Below are 22458 nucleotides of genomic sequence, written 5' to 3'. Positions count from 1 at the left end.
CGTTGTGTCTCTGTGTCTCAAAACTTAACAAGATAAAAACTCAGTTCAAACACAAATTCTTCCTCTTTCCTTTAGCATTCCCGCTGTTTGCAGTGCAGCCTGCACTGCTCCATACCTGCTCCAATCTGCTCTCCTTTCAGGGGCGTGATTAGTGCTACTGGACAAGCCAGGATCGGACCCCACCTGCATAACTGGAAGCGAGGTTGTGCCAAAGTAGGGGTCCCTGCCTCCCATCCAACATGCCTGACGTTGATAATCGAGTGCATGAGGTACGGGTGGAGCTTTGTGACTGCAAGGTAGCGCAGAACACGGTGCCTTGGGGGGGTGTCGTGCAGGGCAGAAGAAATCAGGTTTCCTCTTAATACTTTGTCTGCAAAACCGCTACTGTGAGAGACTTTTAGTAAAAACAACCCCCCCTCCCAACAAAACAACATTTATTTTTTCAAGAAAATTGTGACCTCCTTTCCCGATTTGCAACGCCAGGCCAGTAGGAATAGTTTGGCACCCAAGAGCTTGGCCTTCACGTAACAGCTCCTGCCATCAGGATAAATACAGACCATGAGGCCTCTTCACAGGGAAAGATGTCTTCCCTTTGCAATATTGAAGATGTTACCATAATTTCATTATTAAACTTATTTCCGGGGGGGGGGGGGGTGGAGAAATCAACACCCCATCCCTCCCCCCAGCTTTTGTTCAGTATTTCTTGAGAGTCCTAAGCTCGCCAGATTTGGCTGTCCCACAGGGGGCAACCTGAAGCCTAAGTTCACATGTGTTGTTAATGTTTTATGGCAGGGTGGAGAACCTGCAGGCTATGGCTTTGCTTTGTGTAGGTCATAGCCAGGCGATTCTTTTTGCTGTTGTACTTTTGTGATATTTTACTTTTTAATGTCTTTAATAATGGCCACGTGCATTACTGTGTTGCCCGCCCAAGGCACTGGGAAAGCTTTCGGCTGGGGAAAAGTTCCCGTTGTCCTGGTCTATGGCCTTAGTGATGTTAAAAAAAAAAAAAAAAAAAAAAAAAAAAAAAACCAAAAAAAAACCCCCAAAAAAACCAAAAAACCCCACTCCAGCTCTCCTGTCAGTTGCTTGGACTTTAGCGCTGCCTCCTGAGTGCGCGCAGCCCAGGGCAACACCTGTTTGCTCAAGGTGGGACGGCGAGGAGCTGAGCTGAGCTGAGCTGCTCTGCTTGCAGGTGGGGCCTGGCCGCCCGCCCGCCTGCTGGCAGGAGGGAGGCAGGGAGGGAGGGTCTCCCTGCAACTATAGCATAGGTCAGGTGTCGCGGGCAAAAGCTGTTGTCGGTGGAAGGCTGCAGGAAAAATTCTGCGGCAGAAATCGGCCTGCGCTTGCGTGCTGGGCGAAAGGCATGTCTCGACCTCAGGGCAAGCTTGCATCTGTGTCTGCACTGGCTGAGCACCGCCCGGGTTAATTTTGGAGCCTTTTGTGTTCTCGTCTCCTTCTCCCCCCACCACCGCCCCGGCCGGGAAGTCGCCTGGTCCCCGCAGCGCCCAGGGATCACCGGGGCAGGGGGAGCAGGAGCGCGGGGCGCTCGCCGGCACCGCCGCGCCGTTGTGCCGGGAGCCGCATCCTGCCTGCTGCGGCCCCGGTGCAGGTGCTTCCTCCGGGCCCCCTGCTCCTTCCCAGCGTGCCTGGCTGCCTGGACGGGGCTCCTTGGCTGTGTCCTGCGCACAAGCACTTTCTTCCCTGAGGCTCTGAAAGCCCTTTTGGGGCGGTCAAATAGTCTTTAGCGGCCCAAGCATGGGGTCGTGCTGAAAAGATTGACGGCCAGCTTTCACGAGGACCACAATGTCCTAGGCTCTGCTTGAGGTCTGCTCTAGTACAAGTCTTGTGTAAACATACCTGTATTGATGTAAAGGGGCACGCTGGACTATACTCGCACAAGCCCTTGTATATCAATACAATAAGCAATTCTGAGCTAGGGGTATGTTGTTGTTTTAAGCACACTAGCATATTTAAAAGCCATAAATATTTTAAGTGTATTTATGACCTTGGGAGCAGTGCTCCAGGAGTCTCTTACAGTACATATGTTTTTGGAAGCCCTACCTTGATTTTCAGTTGGGAAGGGTTGACTTCCATCGCTTCTCCCTAAATTAGCACTGTTCGTGCTTGGACTCCCAGCACGTTGGTAACGGCTGCTTGAATTTCCACGTTACCTCTATCAGAAGTTAGGGCCACAGCTAGTGGGAGTGGACTGAGCTGCTCCTACAGATGTCCTCACATAAATTACTGTACGGCTGAAAACTTGTGAAGCTGCAGCAACAAAACAAAGGCAACATTTTGAAATGCCTGGTGAGGGGACGGAGTGGGAGAGAAGGGAACACTGAATCCGTTGGAAAGGAATTTGGAAATGCGAGAAATGAAAAAGGAGAAGATGTGTGCGAACGTTACCAGCAGCTTTTAAAACACAGAGGCAAACGATGCATGTTGAGAATGTGAATTTAGATTTGATGTTTTAATTTCACTTACGAATAAGCGAGGGCTTATGCGCTTGAGGGAAAATTGCCACTAATGCCATCTTCAGCAACTGCCTTGTAGCACATACGCTTGCTAGCACTGCTGTTATATACATTTATATTACAGCAGGGCACTAAGGTGCCCATCAGGGGCAAAGCATCTTCATTTACACTATGGCCTCCCCCTCCAGGGCACAGCACAGACATCTATTAATCTTGCAGTAATACCCAGCACACTGATAAAAAAGCAAGCAGGCACATACATAAGAGAGGTCCAATTCCTCGATACCGGCAAGTAACACAAAACTTAAGTGCAAGGAATTGGCTGTTTAAAGAGCTTTTTCATGAGGGTTTTGCTTGCTCCCAGCACGCAGGAGAGTAAGCTTCCCCGGGTCTTCTCCTCGCCTGCGCGTTACTTTTCCAAGCGAGCAGCCTCAGAGATAAACGAAGAAAAGTGCTCTCCTTTTCGTGCGATAGTAATCTGAGACTTTTCCGTTACATGAGGCTCTTAACAAAAGATTGTAATTCCACCGGCTCTGTTTAGGAAGGTACCACCGTCTCCTGCGGCCGCCCGGGCGCTGTGACGGCGGCGAGTCGCACCGCGGGCCGCCCGCCCGTGCGAGCGAGGGCAGCGTGCCGGGACGCTCGCCTTGGCCTTCCGCGTGCTGTCTGGCTGCTCGCCTCCTCTGCCGCCCCTTCGCCCTTGGTACAGCCTCCGCTTCCTCCACTGCGCGGTATGGTAATCGAGTGACATCAGCGTACGCCCAAGCGGCGGCTGATTATATTACAAACCGGCAGAAAGGTCTGAGGTGTGCGCGGCTCTTGGGAGCCTCAGCAAGGAAGGCAGTGCCTGGCCCCGCGCTGCTTTTGATCGGGGCCGAGTTGCAGGCTCACGGTGCTTGGGCTGTTCAGTTTCGCCAGAGCTGCGCTTGAAACTTGTGGGTTGCTTGTAGTGGAGCAAAAAAAAAAAAAAAAAAGAAAGCATGGTGCTTTAAGTTTGAACGTGTTGCAGGCAGCCTACAACCAACCCACGTTGCTGAATTTTGAACCAAAGCTGCTATTTACTTAGGGCTCAGCAAGAGCGTTTTCTCTAGGGACCGGAGCCAAACTTCTGAGGAAGCTGGGATTTACCTGGATGTGTGGTGGAGGAGAGACCTGTGGTTTCTTTATGCTGCACTTCATCGTATCCCTGTGTCACCTGTAAATGGAATTACAAAAACCAACCAGTATGCCCGGGCCGTTGTCCCCGGGCTACGCGGCTCAGGTGCCGTATAACTATAATCAGTTAGAAGGAAGATTCAAGCAGCTGCAAGGTAAGCCCGTGCTGTTTTTCTGAGTGTTGCCAGGATATGGTCCTTGTATACATGTTACCCTGGGCTGGTTCTTGGTATCAAGGCATTAAGGACACAGAGGCCAAAAGTGGTGCTGGAGCAGAAAGCTTTGCATCCTTTTAGGAGCTGCTGCTTGCCTCCTGCCTCTCTGACGGGGTTGTCAGCGCTACACGGTGTTAAAATGTGCGTCCAGCCTCTGAGCCGGGCAGCGCTGCGGATGAGCGCTAATCTGGACTCAGTGATACAGGGCAGAGAAAAGGAGAAAGGGGGAGTGAGGAAGAGGTCTTCCTGTTTATTTTATCCTTTAATAAAATAAGGTTGTAACTCTGGAAATTAGTTAGGAAGTCCCAGCTGTGTTTGGGTGCAGTTTGCAGTGCAGGAGCGCTTTCTGCCTCCCTGTGTGCCTCTTGCGGAGGTGGGTAGCTTGACCCCTTCAGATCCTGAGCAGTCCCCCCCTTTCCCAGCACGTTAGTCTGCTCGTGGTGATAGCAGGTCTGTGAGAAAGCATTCGTGCATTTTAATGTTCCCGATTTCTTCATTTTGTCTTATTCTACTTGTAGGCAGAGAGAATGGTGTCCTTTAACGTCTTTTTATTTAATTCTCTGTTTGTGTGAGAAGAGAAAGCAGGTGTTTCTTCGGGGGAATAGCCGCGTGCTCTGTAACGAGCAGGCCTGTGTGGGTCCGCGCTGGGAACCCGGCTGATTCCCAGGGAGGAGGACTGTGCCCGTCCTCTCGCTCTGCCTCCAGCGTAGAGACACAAGCTCTGCCGTTTCTCCGCGGCAGGCGTGTCTCGGGGGTCAATGAGCCCTGGCAGGGCAGTTCCAGACCAAAAAAGCAGCTTACCCAGACCCAAACCTCTTCATTTTGCATGCCCGTGTGACTCGGCACCTAATCCCAGGGTGGCTGGAGTGCGGTGAAGTTCAGCTCTCCTGTGCATGTTTCTTGTTTTACTCTGCCTGTGCCACGAGCGTGGTGCTGCGGCTCCCGTCGGCGCCGGAGGAAGAGCCTGGCGTAGTGCAGAGCATGTTTCTATTTGTCGGCTTAAGGAGGGAGGGAAAAAGGAATCTTTCATTCATCGTACTCTGTTTATCTGGCTCGCAGTAATGGCTGCTTGCTGCATACAAAAAGATAAAACGACAGTGTCTTAAACACGAGCCATTCGTGGGGCAAGGCATGGAGAGCTTGCCCACTGGGAATAGGTTTGAGCCTTTATCTTGGACAACTTGCTTTAAAAAGGACGAGGTAAGTTTGTGGCATGGGGGGGGGGGGAATACTGGCTCCTGCCTCTTTCCTTGCTGGCTAAGTTAGCAGTCTTAAGAAGGCAGATTTTATCATTTTCAGGGTCACCGCTTCAGGAATCCATTATCTGTGTGTTTACATCACATTGAAAGTGGAAAGCAGACCGCAGTGTTGAAAGCACTGAAAGTGAGTTTTCCCTGCAATGGAATGCATTGTGTGGGCTTAAAATGGGAAAAAATGCAGTGGTCTCCTTAAATTTGCTGCAATTTCCTCTCAAGGAAGAGATAAATAGTGACTACTTCTGAACATGTCAGGAGAGACTTTGCAGTAGACCATCCACGGCAAAAGGCTTTTTATTCGCATTGCAGAGGGGGGTAGGCAGGCTCGAAAACTGGTGCTGACAATGATCTTGTTTAGGGTGGAGCTTAAGTACAGGAAATGTTTTAAATTATGCATTAGATACTCCATGAAAATATTGTGTGCTGTCTAGGGAGTGGCTTAACTCTGCCGATACAGAAGGTGTCTTTCCTTGGATTAATGGCTCTTTGTTTCAAGAATATCTAAAGCCATTATTTTGTAATTTTTTCAATCTCTGGTAAAAACTACCTTTGAAGCTTTGCTGCCTTGTTACTTTTGCGTTTCCGCCATTATAACTGTGATTTACCCTCCTTGCCGCTGGTAGGATGGCTCTCCTCTGGAGCAGCACTATTATGGGTGCCATAGAGAGCGATTTAGCCTCCAGCCACATTCTTCCCACACTGCGTTTGCCCCTTATTTTTCCCAGCTCCTGAAGTTTCCATGTGAATCCACACCTCTGCACTAGGTTGCAGCAAGGTGCTGTTCGGATCTAGTGAAGACTGGGACTTTCCTGCGAAAGAGCACTTAGGTGTACATTAAATAAAATGACAGAGCAAGTGCTCAGGCCCTGTATCAAGCAGAGGCGTGAACTGGAAATGAGCTGAGGATAACACTGATCCTGCCTTCCCTAAGATAGAGAAAACGATGGGTTTGGCACTGGCAGCTTCACTTGAGAAGAGGAACCAGGAGACAACCTAAGTCTGCCCCAAAATGCTAGGGACAAAGCAAATTCAGATCATGACAACCAGGCACTTATATTGCAGGGAGGTTTACCTTAAAGCCATTGCAGGCTGAAAGGGGAGGAATGGATCATCCCCCACGCATTTGGCATACGTGGTCCTCATGCTCACGAGACTGTCCGTACAGGTGTGGCAAGGATGCTTGAGCAAGTTCTCCTTGCTTTAATAAACTTTGTTAGTTCTTACTACGGTTAGTTCGCCCTGTCCTGGAATGATAAGCGAGAGATGGTATCCGTGGTTGCTATCATCCTAAATCTGGGTGTGGAGTTTTGGTTCCCACGGCCAGCAGTTCAGTAAACAGGGATCTTGTTGTAGGGCGAAAGTAGCTCGCTGCAAGTGAAGACAGGACCCCAAAACTTGTTTGGGGAAAACATGCTGCCGTGTAATTTATGGAGGCTACATCAGTGGAGGAACTTCATCCTGTGCAGCTGAGGAATTAAATGCAAAGCAAAACAGAGATCAGTTGTAATTATAAACCAAGGCTATCACCTTTGCTGTATTGACACTGCCAGATCCTATGCATGGGCTTGGCGGGGCTGTAGGAGCTGGCAGGAAGAGGTTAATGCAAGTTGGAGGGGAATTTGGAAGTAGATGCCTGCAGCTGTATCACCTTCTCCAGCTAAGGCGGGCGTCAGTGCGGGGGGAGCAGGCTGGGAGACACAGCTCTTGGCATGCTCTCCTGGCATGTTCCCGCCCGGTTAACAGGGCAGCGCAGTATTTATTAACATTTCTGGCATTTAGTAGCTCGGCGGCTCTATCAGTTCCTGCAGGGTAATTGGGAAGTTTGGTCTGAGCGCTAAGGCCGTGCCATAGGTGTGAAATTTAGTGGCAATTATGGAGTTAAAACCCCCGGAGAGAGGGAGAGCTAGGTTTGTGCTCCTGGTAAATCCCCGGAGGGAGGAGAGCTGGCTTTCAATGAGCTGCATGAGGTACCTTATTGTGTGCTACATTTAGAGATTTTTTGGTGCTTTTTTTTGTTTTGAGGTTCTTTTTTTTTAGTTTTTGATGCTGTATTTGAGATTGGAAATTGTTAATTTTTAATAGGAGCCTGAAATGTTTTGGCGACCAGGCTGCCTGGATGGAAGTGCTTTTATTTTATCATTTATTTTATTATTACTTTTGAGCGCTTTTAAAAATACTGCGGTTCGAAAAACTTGAGGCCTAACGCAGTGAGCACTGAAACAAGGCTGTAGAAAAGGTGATCCCTCTTTCCTGTTAGAGGTGTTTAAGCAGGCTTTAAATCAGTCCTAAGCTCGGTTTCGTGGGTAGAAGCTGTTGGAAGGCAAACCTTGCCTGTGGGGCAGAGCCCAGCGTCGGGAACGCACTCGCCTCCGTGCGGGAGGTTCGGAGGAGCTGCCAAAGTCACGGCACTGAGTTACGTGCCCATCATTGCCGTCAGGTTTTTTGTAGTTTCCCTCTTAATTTGCAGTGACATCTTGTTTCGGGGTAAGTTTAGAGTGTTTTTTTGTTCTTTTGTTGGTTTGTTTTTTCTCCCCAACTGAGGAAGAAACAAGAACATGTGTTAACGTAGAGGTACAAACAAAATGTGGTAGGATCTGTTTAATCCTCTTGAAATAAACATTTCATTGGAAGATGGAATTTGGAATTTTACTAACTGCAAGAGAAAACAAAATGCAGTTACACACGTATCTTAGGCGTTTTGGGCAACCGGCCGTACTCTGATAGCAGTGCCCTTCAGCGGAGGAGCTCCGGAGATGTGTAATCCTTTGATCTGCACTGACCCAGACTAGGCTGGTCGGGGTTCGAATTTGGCAGAAAAAGAGAGACGTGCTGTTTCTATTTTTAAGTGGGCAGTGATAATCAGCTTCAATAATACAATGATCTGTATGCATAATTTGTTCCCGTCCAGGCGGCAGAGCAGCAGGGAAGTTTTCCCGTCATTTTTCTTTTTCTGCTGTGAAGCAAGGCTTCCCCATAGCTCCTTCTGCAAGAGCACACTGTCTGATATTCAATGAAAGTATTGATCCGCAATCTTACTCCCAAACCCCTATCTATGTCCAGGGATACAGGGAGCACCCACTGGCTACCGACAAAAAGTTTGCAAGAGTTGCTGAAGTCTGGGCCTGCGTTAGGGCAGCGAGATCTGCTGCTGCACCCTGGATCCGCTGAAGTCACATGGGTGCCCCTTGAAAAGACCTGGTCTCAACAGCTGTCTTCCTTGCTGCAAGATTTACCTTCTAAAGGATTTCACAGTTGCTTGCTAGCAACGACCTGCATAGCTACGGGCAGCGATTATTGAAGGACATCCTACTTTGTCTGCCAAATTGGGCGCTGGCATTTCTTGTCATGGTAATTTCTGCTGGAGGTGAAATGGGGGAAGGTTGCATTTCATTCTGGATAAAATGTGTTTTAGTCCTCTCCCCCCTTCATAGCAATTTAAATTGCAAATAGATTGGTATTTCTGTAGCAAATCTTGCTTGGTTTTATGCCTTCTGTAACCCTTCCAGAGCCTGCATGTGTCAAGCATAGTTCAGCCTTTTGTTTTCAGTGAACATATGAACACAGGTTATAGAGCTAAATCATTGGAAACCTTCTCAAGTTTACAAAGAAGTGTTAAGTGATCTCCAGTGTAGTGTTTTGAATGTGTATTTATGTGTATTATAGTTGGGCCCTTATTCTTTCTAATGTGAAGCATTTCTGCAAACATATCTGAGTACTAGACTCAATTTTGTAGCATTTTAGCCTTCTGAAACAACGAAGGTAGTTGAATTTTGGTGAAAGTCTTCTCTGTCTAGAAATATTTAGACATGATGCAGTCATTGGGAAAAGCTTATAAAAAGCAATCTTGCCAACTAATTGAGTTTGTGATTTAGAGATTTAATTCAGAGGAAATGGCTGGCTGGGTGTAGTAATAGCATATCCAAGCTCTCCATTAAAATGGACATTTGTAGCAAATTGCTTGCTAGGTCTTGTGTTTGATTGTTGTCTACGCATGGAATCGGCTGGCCAAATTTGAACTCTTTGCACATCCTCATACCTTCCCGTACTGATGTGTGGGAAGCTGTAGCACAGACTTGATGCAGAGGATCACAATGAGACAAAGCTGCTTAGAACCGCCTTATCGTTTCTGCCCTTTCTGGAAGAAAAAGCCTACAGTTACCCTGCAGAGATTGTGGAGTGACACAGACTCCAGTATTTATTCCTAGTCCTAAATATTACAGCAAGGGACAGGGATTCTTTGTGTTTCGTGCTATTCCTTCAAAGAGGGACCAATGAAGCCACTACAGTTGGAAGTAAAAGCCTTGCTTCGGTGACCATGCGTGTTGCCTATTAGTTGTATTTCATAGAAACTAGCTAACTCTCCCTCCAGGTTTTTTAATTTTTGCCTGGGAGATGTATAACGTACCCATGGAGGAAAGCTTAGTTTTTATTTACAAAGGCTGAAATTCAAAAGCACCCAGGAACTTAAAGAAAACGCTCGAACCCTTCACAGTCATTCTCTCCCAAGCCTGAAACTGAAAATGGAATAAATGAAAAATTTGGAGGAAAACTTAAAAGAAAGTTCACATGAAATTTTTTCTTTCAGAATGAACAGTGAGAAATTAGGTCTAACATGTTAGTACTTTGTATTTTACCTGTTTTAAAACATCTGTTCAGGATAGCTTGGCAGTTCCATCTTACTACTAGATAAATTGTTATCATGAAGTTAGTAATGTGTATTTATTTCACGTGTATCTATGTCCTGGTTCTTTCTGTCCTCTAATTGAGGACTAAGAAATGCCTTGTTCTTAGAGAAATAGAATAGATTTTGACAACCCTGTAGCCCCTGAAGATGTCAGTTTTATCCATGCTTTCTCACCCAAATTTTCCCAAAGTTTACCTTTCTAGTTATGGGTTTTGGTACCTGTGAAGATACAGAAGGCAATTTAAAATGACACAGATGTAGAGTATTTCTGCTAAAATGGTCTGCGTTGATATAGTTGAAAAAATAAACATTTAAATTGGATTTGGCTCCTCACTGAAATGACTGCAAAAATTCAAAACTTTCTGAGCTGTTGCCTCAGGTTTTTTTGTAGTCTTTTCTCCTGAGTTTCTGTTTAGGTTATGTCTGTAATATTTGGTTTTGGCCATGTGGATAGGAAACTTGGTTTTAAAACAAACAAAAAACTCAGGCTCTGGAGCACAGTTTTGTTTAAAAGGCAATTCCAGAGCACTTTTTGTGGCTCTGGAATTGTGAAGTAAACCAAGTCTCATGAGCAAATATTTTCACATGTGACGGTAAGATGATCTCTGAATACCCTGGGGGGTGATTTGTTGCCAGGGTTAGGACAGCAAAATAATGTGTGTCATGTTCTTTGCTGTGCACATCCACATAGCTCTGCGTCTCTAGAAATGCACTGGTTTGTGCATTTGTGCACGGGGACTGGCCCTTTGTGTTTCTGTACTGGATGCCTTAAATAAGCCAAATTCCAGAGAGTCCCAGTGTTTTGTAGGCACGTTATGACCACGTAGGGAGACAGAGTCCAGTTCTAAATAGTTTTGCTATCCCCAAACCCCATTCAAACTGTGGTTTTTGCCATTAATTTCTGTGGAGAGTGGAGCAATATAAAAAGACTGCAGCCAGATGAAAGTGGCGATAATAAAGCCAAAACAATGATGTGCTTTCCTTCCTGGACTCTTTCTCAAATCTATTTTGTGATTTCCTTCTTTTTCTTCTATTCTTTTCATGCTTCTCTTTTCTCTCGGGTGCATGCTTTGACTGGTAACCTGAAAGAAATGCTACCTAAGCTAAGGAGAAATGTTGAAGAAAAAGAAATGACAGATTTGCAACATTTGGCAGAAAAAAACCCACTTTTCCTATATCCTGCACTAAACTCTTCGGTCATTGGAGTGCAGGACATGGGTTTAATGGGCTGTACCCCACGTGCTCAGATTCTGTTTTATGTAAGAAGATGCAATAACCTTTTCTGGATGCTGATCTGAGGCAACTCACTGAAAGAGTGTTTAATTACTAACAGCTCTGAAGGTCTTTTTGTTCCTGTTTAAGCTGAATTGGGAAGTATTAAATATCAGTTATTCATTATCAGGGTATGGCATATTTTTTCCCCTGTGTGAAAATGAATAATCTCTGTATTTTGAATAATCAAGTTTGGGAAGATTGTTAAGCAAAATATCGAGTGTTGGCTTTTGTCAACTTAAAATGCTGTGCTGGGGGAGATAGAATAAGATAAATAAATAAGGAGGCATTTCGGAGTTTGCTTTGTTCTCCCCACGAGAAATCAAACCTGGGGTTTCCTTTGGAAATGGGCGCCTGGGCCGGCAGGTAACAGTCCATTTCCCCGTCTCCTTGTCCGAGCTAAGGGTGTAATGACTCCAGAGAGTGAGGCTGTTTAATAGGTGTTAGAGAAACAGCTTCCCTCCCAGCCCTGAACTGCCTGAGCCCATCAGCGCCCAGCGTGGTGGGAGCAGGAAACCCGTGGGCATCAGGGTCCCTCAGTGCGTGGCCCCCAGGTGATGTTTCGGGGAGGAGAGTCTTGCTCTGGACTCAGCTTTGGCCGCACAGAAGGCGTCGTGGAGCTGCTGCCGGAGCGAGGGTGCCCGGGCTGAGAGCGTCCTTTGTTGGGAGGGAGCTGCCGTGGCCAAACTAATACTAACCAGCCTCCGCAGAGGCGCTGAATGCCCCACTGTTCCCCTTGGAGAAGAGGCTTAAAGAAGAAAGCCCTTTGGTTCTGGAGGGGAACAGTGCAGTTAAACAGGCGTGCGTACAGTAATTCTGGCAGAGTCTCGAGGCCATGCTCGTGGCTTTTGAAAGGTCTTGTGAAAGACCTGGCATTACTGAGTGGCCTTTTACTTCTGAGATGAGATTACTGGAAATCTAGATAATTTCGTGTTCAATCAAGTTCGGTTTGCCCATCAAAAGTATGAGCAGGAACTCTTGAGAGCGCAGCCCCGGTTACTAATACACGACAAACTTGCACCTGACAGGCTTAATTTTCTGCTTGATGTCTGAAGCCGTAGAATACAGCTTCACTAGATGTGGTGCCGGATTGCGTGTTAAGATCTAACCTGGGGAGCTGGGGGGGGATAAGTCATAAATAGAAATTCTTACTTGCAGGTTTTGCATGTGTCCTACAGTAGCAAACAGAAGAAGCATCATTGCCAATGGCGTTGCACCAGAGTCGAGTTTGCTGTCCCTGAAACTAGAAAGACCGCAAGAACCTCTGCTTTGGAAATTGTAAAAATGTCAGGGCAAATTTTCTGAGGATTTTTTTTTTGTTATTGTTGTTTTTTGGTTGGTTGTTTTAGAGAGTCTTCGGGTAGAATTGCCAGAGAATTCCATATCAAAGGGACAGTGTTGAAAGTGTGGTGACAGGTTACCAAAGTTATCTGTATTACCACAGCACTCTAATCATGAGCAAGAGATACTCCTGTGTCTGTGAAGATTAAAAAAAAAAATGCAAAATTTAGCTTTGTAACAAAGAGATTAGGAGTTTTTCTGTATATCAGTTACCAAAGAAAATAAATCCCTGCTGCACAGATTTTTCTCAGGAAAAAAAAATGTTTAAGAAAGATACTTAAATTTAGCTCATGGCTTGGCAAACTCTTCAGAAAGTCAGTTAATATACTGAGTCCTCTTCTCAGATAATTTAAACGAATGTAGCCCCATTAAAGGTAGTGAATCTCCATGACTGTACAGTGCTTAGGGCTTTGCTCGTAGGATTTGATCTCCAGCATTCAGGCCTGCTCATTCGTTCTTCTCAAATAGCTACTACTCTTTGGTTTCAGCTTCTCCATGCTGATATATCATATGTTGGGTTCAGTCTTTCCTTCCTCTTATCAAAAAATGAAAGTCCAGCTCTTTGTGTCCATTTTCTCCAGGGAATGTTTCCAGTTCTTGAGAACGATTTGAAAAGGACTTGATTCCAGGAAAAAAGGGAAAGTGAAAACATGCCCATCTCATCTGTAGCCAACTGACCGTGGCTTTGCTGCCGATAACTAGTTATTCCACATCTAGGTAAATATCTTTCCAACTAGCCTTGCTCTGTTAGTGCAACAGCCCTTGTTTTCCAGGGTGTGTTCCTCTTTGAGCCTTTCTAGACTGGCAGTATAAAGAAGGAGACGGCACTGAAATTGCAGATGTGACTGTACTTTGATTGCAATTCAGCATGAGTAATAGTCCTCATGAAACAGCCATGGAGCAAGCCTCTGGATAAATAGGGAGGTGTCTAGCACCACGTCAGAGGTTGGTTTCACGCTGAACTTCTGACCTTTGTGCTATTCTTATTCACTGGGGAGTTAAATAATTTGCCTTAATCCTACCTATAAATGTGAAGTGTCTCAAGTTCTTTAAATAAAAGTAATTCCTCGAGGCAGCAATGTCTGCACCCCCAGGGCACATGTTGCGGGGAAGGGTTCACTCCTCTTGCAGGCTGTGCCGGCAGTGCTGTGCCGTGCCCGTGGGCTGGGGCCAGCGGCGCTGGGGGGCCGTGGGGTGTGCGTTGGCCCTTTGACTAAAGGGAGCACGTCTGATTAGGTCGAGGCCCCAACCTCAAGTCCGGAGGATGCGGGAAGCATGCTGGGGGCTCCTCCAGCCGCGGGGACTGTGCCTGCCCCCTCGGGGAGGCTGTTGGGTGCCTCCACGTGCCCCGCTCACGGCTCACCTGCCGGCGGGAAGGGGAAGGGGGGCTCTGCTTTTAGCACAAGGAAGCAATTATTTAAAAAAAAATTTCCTATGCGACTGTGGCAAGGTGTCGAGACAATTCTGTACCTGTTTCCTAGGCAGCCTCTTGGCTGCTGTCATTTCTGCAGGTGGAGCGATAATCCGGCGGTCTCTATGAGCAGATTGCGCCCGGGCTGCATCCGGGCACAGCTACTCGTGGCTGTCGTCCGAGGTCCTGCGGTAGCGCCCTCGGAGGCGGACGCGGAACGGGGCACGGAAATGGTGGCACGTTTCTTCCTGAAATGCCCTGCTACTCACGCAGTATTAAACCCTCTCTTCCTGCTCCCCCTCCCGCCCGATAAATAAATAATGATGTCTGATAGGATGTTTATCAAATCTCCGGTGTATATATCTTTACTTATTGGAGTTTGTCTCTAGGCTTTAAAAAGGTGTACCAAGCAGAAACATGACATGCCGTGTCTGCTTTGATTGAAAGCGTTCGGAAATTATTCTCAAAAGGGTCTTGGTAGCAATGTAATTTCAAATAACGCGTGATACGACTAACTCTCCCTACGACAAGCTGTGTGTGCCGGTAGGCATGGATGAGGGTGCACAATATATACACCAGCCCAGGCTTACTGCTTTTTACTCTTGTATTTAACCTTGGCCTTCCTTCGGTTACACCCTTTTTTATTGATGGAGTCTCATCAGACTCGGCAGAATAAAGCGGTGGCAGTTCTGGGTGTTGGCAAGGAGTCAGCTCCTGAGGGCATGGTGGTTGCATTTTGTGGTGTTACATGGAGCTCTGTGAAGCTGTTGCTATGTTGGTAGATGTCAAGTTCATTGGAAATGGAGTACGGCTCAAGTCAAGGCAGAAAGAGAATAGGGGAACGTAAAAGAAAGATGAAAAGAAAATCATAAAAAAGATTTCCCACGTTGGAAAAAAAAACTTTGCAAAATTTGGTTTGTAGACAACTTTGCATACAAAAAGTCATGCTTTTGTCAATATATCATGGCAAGCACTAGTTATAAATAAAAATTTGCTCTTAGCAGGCTAGTTGCACTGTTATTTGCCAGCGCGTTGATGGCCGTGGCCAGTGACACTTTATGCCACTTGAAAGATGCTCTTGAAAGATGCTCGTGTATCCTCCCTGCCTGGGGCCAGCCATGTCCCAGCGCCCTCGTTGCAGACACTTTTTTCTGAATAATGGCAGCCAGGAGAGCTCTTCTTGCTGGGCTGCGTATGGCAGGGCTAGGACCACAGCCTTGATGGTCCTAGCAACACAAAAGCACGTTTGCCCTCCGGGTTTTACCTGAATGAGTAAAAAGACCAGACAAGGCGGTACAGCCTTTGCAGTGCCTGTTAGGCATGGGCGGGTATGGGCTGTCCTTCACCTCTCCACCAGTCTCCGTGGCCATGGTTGACCCCAACCATATGTTAGCACCGTTTTCAGGTGTACACTTATCAACTACCTAATGCCAGAATACCTTTTATTTTGTGTCCTACATAAGTAAACTTTCCCTTCTGGTTTAGCTCTTATTGCCAGGTTTAAATACATTTCCCTGGCACCAGTTGCAGGTCACTGCGGACCTTGTATTCAGAAGTGTATTCATGGTGCGTTTTTCGTATGCGTAAGCTGCTCATGTTTTTGAGTCAGGCTTATGTGAGCTTATAGGTTTGGAGACCTGAAAATCACTCAGTTGTCTCAGGCTATATGAACAGACAGATAAGGTGCACAGAGCAGCTGCATAAAAACTGCCATTCCAAAATTGTGTCGTAAGTGCATTTTCAGGTTTTGGAGTTTTTACGTCCCGTTGGATTTCAGCAAGTTTCCAGCCACTGTATTGTTTCTGTTATTTCATGAGTGTCTGCATGCACATACATCTCCATGTATTTTGGCCATGAAGGTGTGTAAGATTATTTTGAGGTACAAGCACACAGATAGTCTCAGTGAATTCAAAGAGCCTGTTCACATACTTAAGGCAAATGTGTCATAGTTCTGTGCTGAACCGATACCTCAGTTATTTTTTTAATGGCATTAAAATCACATTAACAGACATTCAGGAGCATTAATCAGACACTCAGCTTTCAGAAGGTCTTAGGCTCTGTCTGTGCAATTATTTATGCCTCTGTATTTTGTAGTATGTAAAATAAAAACATAGCCAGATTTACATTTGGGGAGAAAAAGCCCAGAATATGTGGTCTGCGTGCAGTGTGATTAAAATGGCATCAGTGAAATGACTTCGATTGGGGGTGTTTGAGTGCTGCTTGCATCAATCGTACTGAACTCATGCTCAGCTGTGCACTTACTTTTCTTGTTGTGTTGAAGAAAAATTTTAAAAAAAGAATGTGAAGGTAAATTATTTGGAGTTCTCATAGATGGTTTTTACCTGAAGCCACACCTTTGTACCCATGCAGAGCTTTTCAGTTTGTGTAGTGAATGCATTGCATAATCCAGTACACTTCACAAATCCACTCTTAAGACTAGAAAAACAAGTAATGTTTCTGGGTGAAGATATACATTTAAGATGTTCAAAGTGTAATTTTACTGAACTAATTCCTTCCAGTTTGCCTTGTCTGTTAAATATCAGAGAGATCTTCTGGAGTTTTAAACATAGGGCTTCTTTTGCATCAGTTTCATGCTGCTTTGAAAATTATTACATGGGCAAGAAATACCTTACTGGAAAGGTATCTTTTTTTTTTCTATTGTTGCATAACTCCAAAGACTAAAATGAATTTGCCTAATCTTGCCCCATTGTCCCTTGAAAGCGGTTAAGTAAGTGATGGTATGTTGGAATCAAACAGACCAACAGGAAAATCTTGAGGTGAATAGAATAGAATATATTTACAACTCATTTGTACCTCAGAAGGCACAGGAAAGCACGTATGACAGGGAAAGACTTAAAGAAAAGCTGTAATACATTCAGTGACTGGTCAGATTGTGTTTGTTAAAGTTTGCGTTGTAGCTTGATTTTTCTGGAGCTTTTCTCCAGCTATCTAGCAGGTGAAGGCATCAGTTCTAGTGGTCGCCAAAGACAGGACCTCCAGGACTTCAGCTGGAGCTCTGCATGATGGGTTTGCAGATTAGAGCCAGAGGAGATTAGGGATTTTTCCTCTAATGCTTCTTATTAGCAGTTTGTTTCAAATCTCATTAAATTTCATTAATTTTAAAAACTCTCCTCTCAGAAATAACAGCACGTTATAAATATCATAGGTTTCTACAGTTATGCAAGTAATTTCTGTTGTAATCTGCAGTGTTTTTATTGCTATTACTCACTGTGCTTTCATTGTGGGGGGGCACCTTCGGGACTTTAGCTTAGACCTCAAGCACATTGAGCCACAGCCTGGCTTACCTGTGGTGTTACTGCTTTTATTTGGCAACCTGTCAGTGCGGCGTAGTGTGTCTGACTCTACAATATAGCATGCAGTTAACGTTTGTAAATTATTCTGTGACCATGGAAACTGGATGAGCCAAACACATTGTGCAGCAAGGCTATGAAATCAGCCTGCTAAAATGGAACTATTATTAATCCCTGATCAACACAGTGGTTGTTTAAATACATGTTCTTCCATTTAAAATATTTCGGCGATAATGAAAATTATAATTTAACAGCAACTAATTATAATGATAACATCTCTTAGCACACAGATTTAATATTTTGAAAGGATTAAATGCATTTATCATAGATTTATTTATTTTCTATTCATGCTTTTCTTTCATTAAAATGAAATTAGATTTAAACATGAAACCAACAGAGGTTTGGCATTTCTTTCATCTATTTTTCTTTACGATTGCAATGAGTTTTTAACGAAGCACAGTCAAGACATACCACCAGTTTGACTTTTCACTCCATGTAATGTCTCAACTTGTACCTCAGATGAAGGAAAAGACTTTACAGCTCTCCAAAATCCCTCAGTGGCATTCCATGGGAATATTAGCAGTTCAGTTTTCTGGCCTGTTTTTGTATAAGTTTGCTGAAATTCATAGAATCACAGAATAATTTAGCTTGGAAGGGACATCGGTGGTCCAACACCTCTTCTCAAAGCAGGGTAAACTTGAACATTAGAGCATGTTGCGTAGGGCCTTGTCCTGTCAAGTTTTGAATATCCCCGAGAGAGATCCCACAGTCTCTCTGGGCCTGGTTCCAGTGTCTGAAACCCCCATGTGATGAAAACATTTTTCCTGATATTGCATCTGAATTTCCATTGCTGCAACTTGGGTGCATCACCCCATGTCCTTTCACCATGTCCCTCTGAGAAGAGCCTGGCTCCATCCATTAGGTGGTTGCCGATAGCGGTAAAATCCCCCTTCGCTGCCTTTTCTCAAGGCTGAGCAAACCCAGTTCTCCCCTTGCACACCTTGTGCTCCAGCCTCCGACCATCCTGGTGGCCTCCACTGGTCTCGCTCCAGTATGTGTCCGTGTCTCTTGTACTGAGGAGCCCAGACCTGGACCCAGTGCTCCAGATGTCTCACCAGTGCTGAGGGAGGGGAAGGGCTCACCTTCCTCCGCCTCCTGCTGCCCTCGTGCTAATACAGACATGTGCGAGGTGTAATGCCCTCGTCACGAGGGCACATTGCTTATGGTCAACTTGGTGTCCTCCAGGACCCCCAGGTCCTTCTCTGCAGAGCTTCTCCCCAGCCGGTCAGCCCGAGCCAGCACTGGTGCATGGGTTATTCAGTCTCTGAAGCAGGACTTGCGTTTGCCCTTGCTGAACTTGCTGAGGTTCCTGTCAGTGCATCTCTCCAGACTGTCGAGGTCCCTCTGATCAGCAGTCTTGCCCTCCAGGGTCATCAGATGCTCCCCCAAATTTGATGTCATCTGCACGCTTACTCAGTGCGTGTGCCATCATGTTGTCCAGGTCATTAATTAAGATGTTAAGCAGTATTAGCCCCATAATTGACCCCTGGGGTACACCACTAGAAACCAGCCATCAGTTGGAGCCGCTGACCACAACCCTTCCAGCCTGGCTGTCCAGCTGGTTTCAGCCCCACCTTGTAGTTCATATCTCATCAGTGGGAATGTCAGGAAAATAGGGGCGAAAGTATCAAAAGCCTTGCTAAAGTTATGCCCTACAAATGATGAGTTTCAGCATCCATTTCCCTGTCTTTATGGTGAACACTTGAGTCCTGATGCGCATCCCTTACTGACTCATCTCTGTTTAACAGTTATAATTTCATATTTCAAAACACCTAGATAAGGAGGATCCCGGTTTGGTCACATAGTTAAATTGTAGAAATAGCAGATTGCTTGTAGTCATGGGTGTGAATGCTGAGCTCATGATCAGAACAGGCATTATCTGCAACTGAGGAGAAGAGGAGGAGGACTGAAAGAAAAAGAGAACAACAGAAACGAAATAATTAAGAAAAAATCTCTACCCTTGTTTTTCCTCCTCTAAAAAATCAGGAATCCACTATAAAAACTTTCATTCTGCTGGTTTTGCTGAACACAGGAAGAAATAAGATGAGCTTTAATATAGTGAAGTACCTGGCAAGTTCTCTGTGTAAGTGCCAAGCCTTGCTCTCAGCCTTGGTAATATTGCTGATCAGATAGTGGCTTGGGCAAGTATGAAAAATATTGCCACCCTCTTACCCCCTACCTCCAAAACAAACAAAAAAACTTGGCACTTCCCTGCATTATGTTGATAATGTTTTTTAAAGGAAAGAGCAGAGACCCCACAAGACTGCGCATACTTCAGATACTGCCGTGACCTCAGTCTTTGCATTGTTCTTTCTTGGGAATTTCGCAGTCAGTGTCTTGGGACAGGCTGATGCTTTTTCCATGCTCCTTTTAATGAAGTGATTTCTCTGTTACCCAAAGGAAAGAATGGCAGCCAGTGTTATAAAACACTAGGGATCAAATCAGCCATAAGGAATTTTTGTCCTTTTATTTTAAATATGAACGACACTAAGGTATTTTTCCTGCTGTTTTTAAAAGGAGGACCGTTTGAACTGTATGTTGGACACTCATTAGACCATAAAGTTATTTCTTTATTCAACTGTGCCCTGGCTATTTTGCTGTAAAAACACTTTTGTAACGTCTTTCTCCAAATACAATAGCTCAGGCAGTGGTCCTCTTGGACTTTTATTCTCATAGTGGACTTGAAGTATGTGGGCAGTTAGTTATATTTAAACCAGGGCAGCTGATGGTATTTAAAGCTGAAGATGGTGTTTCTGAGAGCAGCACCTGGAATATTAAGCCATCTATCCATTAGAAAAGCTGTTTTTATGTAGCTGCCTTGCAATTTATTCCAGAAAACAAGAAGTCAGCTGGTATCCAACAGTACAGTGAAAAAAGGTGAATGGTTAATATTTATGAAATGGGCTATATGACACACTGTTTTCAGTAGCCAGGAGTTGGTCACGACACAGGACATATTTACCCAATTTTATCTTCCAGTATTTCTGAAGTTAAAAATGCAGTTCACACAGTCTACACCCATGTAGGGAAAGCTGAGCATATATTCTTCCCTCTAAATCTGCTTACATGTGTCATTCTCATCTTCTGAATTAAAAAAAGAAATAGGCTGTGTCTAATCTGTTAACCCCAGGTGACTTTTATATTACATTTATTGCCGTGGGAGACCGTACAGCAGCCTTTTGCAGATGGACATAATCATTCTTCTATGTGAATCTGAAGCTGGCTTTCAGGAGGTTTATTTTTATGTTGCTGACACCAGAATGCCATAGTGTCTGTGTAAAAATAAAGACAATGAGAGGACCTGCCCATCCACAGTCTGCAGCGCTTGGCCGGCTACTGGACATTGTTCTGAGCATCGTTTTATTGTTCGAGTGAGGTTTAGTGACATCAAAGAGAAAGCAGCAGAACTGTTTTTTTCCACACAGTACATTATTTAGCTTTCCTTCTTTTCTTTGCAGTGCATTTTCAGCAGTGAAAGTAGTCACATGGTGTAACATTTAATAGAGATGGGTAGATATTTAATGGGATTTAAAAGCTGGCCAGTGGTGCCTGGTAAATGGGCACGGATTGCAGAATGCGCAGCCTGGCTGCTGAACAATGGTCTCCGGGTGGCAGAGGCAGGGAAGCAGCAAGGATTTTGCTCCCAATGAAAATCACCAGCTAAACACAGCATGAGCAAAATCACCTCTTTGCTTTGTCATCTTTCATGCTCATATTCACATTCAAGCTCTTGTCAAATTCATGTTCAAGCATGTAAAACCCCCAGCATAATCTCACCGTTTTTGTTGGGAAGTTGCACCAAGTATTACTTTATACCATAAAATATCCATAAGAAACACGTTACTTGCATCAAAAACATCAGCTTGAGCCATTTCTCCATGTTAAACTGCCTGAAAGATTAATGTAAAAGTGAAGGATATACTTTTATTTTTGAAGTTCAGCTGGCTGTTACTAAGTGTTGTACCCATTTGTAATTATATTCTCTGTATAAAATCCCCTAGTTTGACTTCCCCCTGCAGGTTTTATTCTAGGGTGTTGCCTGCCTGTGCATGTGTGTGTCATTATGGACTTCAGCTTTCTACATTTCTCCTTTCTGTCCATTTTTATCAACTCCTGTGTTCAGTCCTGAGCCATTATCTACAGCAGCATCCGCTATTCAGTTTTATTGCCTTGCTATTAAAGGGAAAATATTCAGTTATAAGACACTTGGCTTTTAAGACAAACTCATTTTATTTCCTTTTTTTTTTTAAGAACACCTAGCAATCCTCTGTCTCACTGGATGATCTGCCATAATCTTCTTTCCTGTTGGTTGATTCCAGTATATTTTAATTTAGATTATGTGAACACACATTCATGCTTGACTGCATATGCTTATACATGTTCTGCCTGGGCTTCTTACTGCTGCATTTACTAATACAAGATGTGTAGTAGCTGTGTGAAAGGGCCATCGTTTTGTGAGCCTTTCTCTGCACAGATGTTTCTCCCCTCAGCTGTGGTGGTGCAGATGTTCGTGGCCGTACCGAGGCCCTTCTTTTCCCTTTGGGCTATATTTAGTGCGAACTGCTCTGCGGTGCCGCGCAGCCCCACTGACAGTCCCGGGTGCTGGCTGGTCGCCCCAGCAGCCGGGAGTGGGACCTCCCTGCACTCAAGGCTGCCTGGATAACAGAGGCGAGTCCCATATTAGGATTATTTTATGTACCGTTAAAGGTGCCGAGGAGAGAGCGGCACTCCTAAGCCAGCCTTGATGCTGCGCTAAAGGAGGTTGCAGAGGAGCTGCTGACTGCTTTGGGCTGCAGGATGGCCTCCTCCAGAGGCCCCCTGGGCTCTCACTCCTCCTCTTCACCATTAATACAGCCAATGCATGGTGAGGGCTGTCATGCTAAATGCATTCCTGTTCTTTCCTGATAAAAGATTGATCAGAATAGCCTGTCCCAGCTGGCTGATTTGCCCTTTTCACAGGCATCTTTCTCGCTAGAAAAGCCTTCAAGCCTGGCTGGAATGCGTCGAGTTGTGAATGTGATTTGCTGCTTAGCTCTGTTTCCTCATGTCTGTGCAAAAACATACAGTGGTATCCTACCTCCTGAAATCCAGCAGTGATGTGAATGTCGTCCTGTGCAAGAGCGCTCTGCTTCCCTCTTTGCGCTGCTAACCAAGGTTGCAGTTGGAGGGGTGCGGGGAAGCTGTGCATATTGAGTATCACCGGCAAAAGGGGTGCGCCTGGAGCAGCGCTTGTCTGATCTCTGAGTCAGGGGATTTAGCAACGTTTCACGTAGGGTGCA

The 22458-nt window shown here is 45.3% G+C and overlaps 1 protein-coding gene across 5 annotated transcripts in view; it reads left to right on the top strand.

Moving 5' to 3' along the window:
- The window catches only part of SPTBN1 (spectrin beta, non-erythrocytic 1), a 143678-nt gene that overhangs the window by 56751 nt on the left and 64469 nt on the right, over nucleotides 1-22458 (top strand). The window contains exon 1 of one of the 5 annotated variants that reach the window (XM_026108131.2): nucleotides 3233-3784. The exons of the other annotated variants lie outside the window; for them this stretch is intronic. Within the exon in view, the coding sequence (XP_025963916.2) occupies nucleotides 3676-3784 (109 nt within the window). The 5' untranslated portion in view covers nucleotides 3233-3675. Of the gene's footprint in view, nucleotides 1-3232; nucleotides 3785-22458 lie in introns of those variants that run through there. 5 annotated transcript variants of the gene reach the window in all.

Source organism: Dromaius novaehollandiae, chromosome 3 (genome assembly GCF_036370855.1).
Source record: "Dromaius novaehollandiae isolate bDroNov1 chromosome 3, bDroNov1.hap1, whole genome shotgun sequence".
NCBI classification, from domain to species: domain Eukaryota; kingdom Metazoa; phylum Chordata; class Aves; order Casuariiformes; family Dromaiidae; genus Dromaius; species Dromaius novaehollandiae.
The sequence above is the reverse complement of the archived record's forward strand: the minus strand, read 5'-3'. Positions and strand labels throughout refer to the sequence as shown.